Genomic DNA, 8483 nt, shown 5'->3' on the forward strand with positions numbered 1-8483 from the left:
TTTAAATAATTGATGATTCAGACCCTCTGATTTTCAGCTGAAACAAAAAGAATACGTTCAGTAGATTTCCAATCTTGTTATGAATTACACGGAAAAGGTATGCGAATAGTTTTTGTTGGCCGTGGATAATCACTAGCAGTTTTCACTTTTAATCGATTTTGGTCGCTGTTGTCCGGTGCAGATGGCGATTATTGGCTGGAAAAGGCGTCCAACGCACTGAAAGGTCAGCTGCAAAAAAGACAGCAAACAAACAGGGCCAAAAACATCATCTTGTTGATCGGTGACGGCATGTCGTTGACCACGGTGACGGCGGCTCGCATCTACGGCGGTCAGGCGGCCGGCAAAAACGGCGAGAGCTCCAGTCTCAGCTTCGAGAATTTCCCTGACATCGGCCTCGCCAAGGTGAGTCGACACCGCAGCAAGGCTCACCAACACTGCTAATAATGCGGTTAACTTTGCCAATTCATCCTCTTAATAAATTGGAACATTGTTTCCGCATTAATAGGACATCAAGGTGTCTTGCAATGACTTGCAATTCCTTGCACAGTTATTATTAAGATAGTGATGGATGATGATGACAATGAATCAAATTCCCGTTTATATATAATAATGATTGGAGTTTTATCACAGTTTGTTCAAGATACCTGTAATATTGCTACAAACACTTTCTTATTGGAATATTGAAAACTACTTGTTTCTTATTCAATATGGACTTCTATAACAATGTGGGTTAGTGAGCAATATTTCACTGAAAGTTCTTGTGATTATTAATTGAAAATTCTCTTGTAATTATCTATTTTCATTGTTATGGGTTCAGAATAGAAACATAAATTGAATCACTATAATATATAGTGCATAGTTATTATAGCAAAATTGAGTTCAAATAATCATGAATTAGGATTTATGATCATGAAATAGATTTTTTTAATACAGATGGCTATATAGGTCTACGTTATGCAAACTATGTTTGCATATGTTATGCAAACTGCAACAATTCTTATAGAACAGGGGGAGTTGCTGTTTATGTCAAGAAAGAGTTTAAAGTAGATTTTGAGAAGCTCAACTTAAATTCGGCTTATGGAATCAAATTGCATTGTGATATAAACAATTTGATACATGTTTTTTGGCATCCTATAGATTTATGGTAGTTGAAATAGACTCTTTTTTAAACGACCTCAGCGACGCTTTAGTCAAAACAGAAAATGAATTCGTTATCATCACTGGAGATATGAATATAGATATGAAGTAGTCCTTGCTATAGTGGATAGATATAAATACATGTTGAATAGTCAAGGTTTTGATTGATACATAAATGAAACCACAAGAATAACAGACAGGTCATCATCTTGTTTGGTTCATTCATTCATTCGTGCAAGCTCCAGAATAAAAAACATGATGCATTTTGAAGGCGTAGTCTGTCATAATGACATATCAGATCACTCTATGCTAGAATTATTCACTGATATTTTAGAAAATACTACTCAAACACCATACATTATAAAAAATTGATGAGAATAAATTTGCAAAGTTAGTTATGAAGTCTGACTGGTCTGATATTTATAGATGCACTAGCGTGGATATGACTTTTAATTATTTTATCAACAAATTGAAAGGATGTCTGGATAAGTCTTCGAAAGACGAAACAAGAAAATCAAATAGGATTAGATTTCGAAAGGCTTGGATGAATAACAACTTATTCAGGAAAACTCTAAAGAAAAATGCTCTAGCTAAAAAAAATTTCAAGGATCCCACAAATGAAAATTCAAAATTAGAATAAAATACTTTCCGTAACATTTTAATGAAAGAGATCATTAAAACGAAAGAGAAATTCTATCTTGATACTTATCACCAACTGAGAGACAATACGAAGGAGAGCTGGCGTATCGTCGACTCTCTCATCGGCATGAGGAAGAAGACCACCGATATTAAGGAAATAACAAATGCTAGAGGTGAAACTATTACAGATGGAGCAGAGATAGCTAACAAATTCAATAACTTTTTCATAAATTTAGTCTCAGATCATAATTCAACTACATCCGAAGCTGATTACATGATAATATATAACAATACATTCACTGAAAACCGACCCAGATCTTCCATATTTTTTACGCCGACATCTCCATCTGACATCTGATACAGAAAATAATTGATGGATTTAACCCTACAGAGACACACTTACTTTATGCTAACACAGTAGACACACTGGGGTGTTGAACACCCCAATTTGATTTTGCATTTCTTTTGAAGAATATGAAAAAAACAAGTACTCAGACCATACTTCATAATTTCTTAATCATTTTTGTTCCAAGTGCATACAGAAATCAAAAGTAAATGTTAATGTAATGTAAAAGTAAGTTAATGGAGGGGGTTCCTTGAGTAATTCAGCTATCATAAAAATTGGCATGCCTCAAGGGTCAGCTCTATCGAGTGAACTTTTTCTTGTTTATATCAATGACCTTTGCAATGGTAACTTCTTATGCCGATGATACTGCTCTATGCTACACCACAGATTCAGAACCACAACTACAAACATAATATACTTGAAGACGTTAAACTAATCAATATTTGACTCCGTTATAACTATTTACAAATAAATATCGTTAAATCAAAAATACTCAGGATACTTCTGCGGCCGCAACCAAATCCTCTCTGTCTACCATTTCATAGCCCAGATTGCGATGATAGGGATAAACTGTGACTGCAAACTAATCACTGAAGCAAGATCCCTCGAATACCTGGGATTACATTGGACTCGCAATTGAACTGAAACGAACATATTATACAGAATCTAAAAAAACAATTAGTCATAGCATGCAGGAAATTTCACTTTTTGAGAAATATTTGTCCTGACCACGTTTTAACAATGTTGTATCATGCACTTGTAGAGAGCAGGCTACAGTATGGCATTACAATGTGGGGAGAGGCTTACATAATAACACTCAATCCCTAGTAGTAAGCCAAAAAATCATAATGAGAGTGATAAGTAGGAAACCAGCTCGACATCATTCCCTCATTCTATTCAGAGATAGAAATATCTTACCATTGAGATATTTATAATATCACAAAGTGCTAGAACTATTTTACAAAGAAAGCGGCCAACATCTCAATGAATTCATCTATGAAGTACGTCACTCAATGCTACGTACAGGAGGGTACTTCATTCCGCCTCGTTCAAGAAAGGAGAAAATCAGAAGATCCTTCCTATATGTCGCTCCTCGTATTTTTAGCCTTTTTCCTAAAGAAATAAAGGACGCATTACGCTTGAATAAATTCAGACACTTGACCAAGAGTTGGCTATTGGAGAGGAATGAAGTGGAAACATTGTTTCAAGAAATTTTATTTCAGTAGATCAATTCAATAATTCTATTATGTATGTATGGCATGTCAACACGCTCAAATTACCAGATTGCATTATTCAAGCTTCAAGAGTATAATTCAGCTGAATTTATTTCTCATATTTTATAGCTTTATCTAATTACAGTCTTATTTAGCATTATCTCTCATTATTGTTCAAATTTTAACTTGATAGTTTCTAGTACTGGGTCTGATCATGTTCACTATTCATATTGAAGGCATTATATTTATATTTCATATTTACGTTTCTATTCATGCAGAGATCTGCTGTTTTATTTTTATTTTATTCTTAGATTTGTTTAACTTTGTAACCATACTAATCAAGAGAATAAAAAATGCATATGGAACATGAACGACCCCACACTGTATTAACTCAGGGTTGAAACAATATTTTTCCACTATTTCCAGTTATATATTGCAATGCAATTTATTTTTTTGAAAGAATAAATTTCAATTTCAATTTCAATCTCAAGAAGCTAACTTAGTCCACTCACTAATATGTCATTTTGTGCCTGCGATTTATAATGTAGTTCTGATTTTTTAATACTTTCTAATACATAAGAGAAGTCCGAAAACAATATTATCATGGAAAGTTTTTTTTTTATACATACAGAGTGGCCCAAAAAGTTCTTCAGTTTCCAGCTATTTCCGCTAAATCCTGTAATTGGACAAAAAAGTACAATCTTTCCTTTTTCAATTGCCTTGCCCTATTACAATAGGTAAGGAAAGTATTTCCTTTCAAAAAAAATTAAGGTCCCGAATTTCTAAATTTCTATACGTTTGAAGGTCCCCTTTGGGTTTTGATATTTATGTGTGTATCTGTGTATGAGTGTATGTCTGTGTACACGATATCTCATCTCCAAATAACGGAATGACTTGAAATTAGGAACTCAAGATCCTTACACTACAGTACAAGGATCCGACACGAACAATTTGGATCAAATGCAATTCGAGATGGCGACTGAAATGGCGAAAATGATGTCAAAAACAGGGCTACTCGCAACTTTCTCAAAAACGGCTTCAATTATTTTCATCAAATCCATCCCTCTAATGAGAGTTGAGTTTCAATTTTATGCTCTACAATCTGAGACCAAGAAGAGTGCTCTATCCCATATTTTGTGATTCATGAGTTCCGAATAGTACCAGGAAACTTTGCAAGAGAAAATTTATTCTGGACTTCTCTCAGGTATCCAAACTATATAATTGAAAAATCAGAGCCAAAATATTAATTGCAAGCACACATTTTTCTCCATGTCTATATTGACTGGACTATCTTAATAATAAATCTCAGAAAATTAATGATTATTCTCAATTTCAATGTTTCGTGAAACCATCCAGCATTAGTACTTGGAACCGGTCATACTAGTAAATACTATACAAATAGATAACAAGATTTTCAATTCAATGTGATTACCAATGAATGAGAAATTAAAAACTCAGAATACTCTATATGAAACTCAACTCCATTGATCTGTTCAAGAAATTATATGGAATAGCCGAAAGTGACTGAATTTCACGCAAGAGTTCATGACCTGTATTTCACCATATTATAATAATTGTTGAGGTCTTTGTGATGTGAAGCAACTGAACATATTTATTCAAATTCTGTATCAATTTGGAATTGTTTTGCCCAACAGACGTACTGCGTGAACAGCCAGGTGGCCGACTCAGCATGCACGGCAACCGCCTACCTCACGGGCGTCAAGAACAACCGTGCTACCATTGGAGTCACAGCTAATGTCACAAAATACGACTGCCGTGCTGAACAGGATACCAAAAACCACATCACGTCCATACTGGATTGGGCTCAGAAAGCAAACAAGAGCACTGGAATAGTCACTAACACCAGGTTAGACTATCTATATTAACTATCAAAACTCAATACTCGTCCGCATATATGATGATAATCATAATAACTTATAATTATTATTCTTTCAGAAGCGGTTGCTTCATGATTACGCTGATGAGGTATCTTTTATTCAAGTACGGTATCTAGAAATATCCATGATAAGGGTGAAAACTTGAAGAGACGACTCCTCTAAATATTATTTTTGAGTTTGAAGAAAACATCCCAGTGGTTCGAAACCTATCTACGATGTATGTTCAATATCTCACTATTACCATCCCCTATCATTGACCGAGTGAAGTGAGGTCCAATATTCAAGTCGACGGTTTTGTATTTCTCTTCATGTTTATATTTTTGTTTATTGACCGAGCGAAGTGAGGTTTGAGATTAAAGTCGACGGTTTGGCATTTCTCTTAGGGCCGGTTTCTGAGCTCGGGATTTAGCTAAGTCCTAGACTTTAAACAGCTGGAGTCAGAAAATTGTTTTTCCAAAACGGGGCGTAGTCGCTGCTTTTAAAACAGTAGTCATAGTTCATATTTTCTCATTTCTATAATTGGAAACGTTTTTCCTTGACGAAATTAGACATTCCTGAATAATTCAGAGTATTGCGCATTTACGGCGAAACGCGGTAATTGATTTTCACGAAATATATTTCCCCCCCATCACTACTGAATTCGAAAATTCCCAAGAAATCCTGTTCATAATGGATTGTTCTTCCACGTGATGTGTGGTTTTTCATCTATACTAGAAAAATATTCATGTTGTATAGGGTAGAAGTGGTAGGTTTGCATAATTTTGAAAACCCCTTAAAAAATACACTTTTTTTGAAAATTCGTAGCTCCGGAACCAAGAATGTTAAAATATTGCGCGACAACTCAATTGATTGGACATTTTATTCTCCTCAATTTTGTCAAGAATGATTTTTCTTGAGAGACTCAAGGTTCAAGAGATAAAATGGGAAAATTGAAAAAAGTCTGAAATTTTGGGGTTTTTTGGGGGTTTTGGAGGTGAAGCAGCCATCTGGCGTGTCAGCAAATTCCAGATTCGAATTCAGCGCCCCAAAATACATAAAGAACCGTCGAGAAAAATTCTTTCGGGGCTGTTTCCTGAAAAACGACCATTTGACTGGACTAATAATATTTTAAGTAGTTATGAACACTTTGGTGGTAGAATCGATCCGATATCTCTCACTATAACTGAATAGAAATCGATATAAAAGAATTTATCAGTTATGACCGCCATCTTGAATTTATCAATCATGAAAGATATATTCGTTGATTTCTCATCAATATTCTTATTTGGCTGGTTGTAACAAAGAGATTGAGACCATTTTCAATTCTTTATCATGGAGTAGTTGTGAAAAAAAATCGATTTTATAGTTCAGTTTTAATGATAGTTAATTGTCTTAGCGGCTAGAATGACATCATAAAAAAATCATAACTCCAGAACAAAAGGTGATAAAAGCTTGAAACACACGGGAATAGATGATAAATTCTATTTCAAAGGAGTTTTGTTTGGCACTTTATATCCAAAAATTGCCATTGAAAGTAGTTATTCAGAAAAAATTCTCGTGAAAAATTGAATGTTTTTGAAAAAGTGCATTTTTGTTGGTTGAAATCATGTTTTTGGTGGAAATGTGTGATAACAAACTTGGTAGAACCGTTCATTTTGATTCATTTCACGTTCACTAGAGCTCTCCATCATAGATGGTAACCATACTATGACCGTTTTAATTAATGCTAGATTGCTGGATCCGCCATTTTGAATCTGCCATTACGCGGCCCAGTCGCGATCCCCAGCACATCAAGTGGTTTGGATATCCTGAGGTAGCCTAGAATCAGAATATTCGGGTCTGTTTCCAACTTTACAAAGTGTCCACGAATTCCCTTGAGTAACCGGACTGTTATATGATAATTAAATCTTTTGTAAGCATGATCTGATCAAATAAGTAGCTGGTGTATCAGTGTGAATGTGCTTATGGTTTGGACGTCGTACAGTTGAAAATGTTATCCATTCTATTGATAAAATTTTTGTTCATTACTGTATTTGTTATTATATTCTTTACTTTTTATAAGTTCTGGAATTTTTAGTTCTCAATTTGTTTTATTTTTACTTTCTTCATAAGTATTTGAAATCTTTGTATTCTTCCTTTTTCGAATTAGGTGGTATTTTTGTTGTTTGTATTATTTTTTATTGCATAAGTTCATATTATTATGAACAAAACATATTATATACGTTTGTATCTGTACAATTTTTATTGTTAAGGAGACATATTCGGGGAGATCCGTTGTATCCATTGTGAATAAATAAATAAATGAACTATTGATTGCGTGCAATAATGCATGCAATTAATAACTAAAATAACATAGTATTGTCTCTTGAACTTTCTCTGCTTTGAACTTGGGCTGTCCTGTTGCCAGTATGTCTTGGAGGAGATTAGCTTTTGATGTAAGCATTATAGTAGTTTATTTTGTTAATTTCAACACACCGATTTTTCGCCAACACGACAACACAGAATGTTCTCTGATGGTTTGATTGGAATGGCGTATCGACGGCAGTCAGACCTTATAACAGCGCTCACACTCACTTTCCGGGATGACACGTCATGGTACGATAGGACGGAAAGCTCTATGTTTATTTAGGATATTTTCTAGATATTAAATTGATTTTTTTTTTGAGAAAACTTAACAACAGGTCCATGTAACTTTCTTAGCGCGATGTTTACTGTTCACAGAATTACTAGTTACCCGCACACAAGCTTGGAGCTCATGTGGAAATCACCACCAGAAAAACAAAAATGAGAAAAAACATTTGATTTTAATATTTCTATCATCAATAGTTGAAGCTTTTTCAAATATAATATTATGTTCATTAGAATTTTTTTAGTTTTCCAATGCCTTCAGAAAATTTTTCAGGCCAAGATTGTTGTCAAAAGTGCAATTGTTTAGAAAAACATAATCACTCAACCATATTTACATCTCTCAAACTGAAAAGATACGTTTTAAAACTTGACCAATATGATTGTGGCTATGAAGAAAATGTCAATACATTGCTTTCAAGGCTGTTTATTACAAACTGACGAATATTTTCGAAAAATCAATATCCTAAAAAAGTATCCCACAACCTCTCACAGATGTAGTAATTTATAAATAAGCACAAAGCAAGTTATTATAAGAGCACTTTATTTTATATTGTCAAGTCATTTCAGAACACACACACTCACACACGCCACACCAGTGCCATCATAATCTGACAGTGTCACCAACCTCTCAATACAACATCA

The 8483-nt window shown here is 34.2% G+C and overlaps 1 protein-coding gene across 1 annotated transcript in view; it reads left to right on the forward strand.

Annotated features, from left to right (window-relative positions):
- The window catches only part of LOC111057276 (alkaline phosphatase), a 35552-nt gene that overhangs the window by 12383 nt on the left and 14686 nt on the right, over window positions 1-8483 (forward strand). Inside the window, exons 3-4 of the mRNA XM_022344704.2 lie at window positions 182-402; window positions 4992-5203. Of these exons, the coding sequence (XP_022200396.2) occupies window positions 182-402; window positions 4992-5203 (433 nt within the window). The remainder of the gene's footprint in view (window positions 1-181; window positions 403-4991; window positions 5204-8483) is intronic.

Source organism: Nilaparvata lugens, chromosome 1, assembly GCF_014356525.2.
Source record: "Nilaparvata lugens isolate BPH chromosome 1, ASM1435652v1, whole genome shotgun sequence".
NCBI classification, from domain to species: domain Eukaryota; kingdom Metazoa; phylum Arthropoda; class Insecta; order Hemiptera; family Delphacidae; genus Nilaparvata; species Nilaparvata lugens.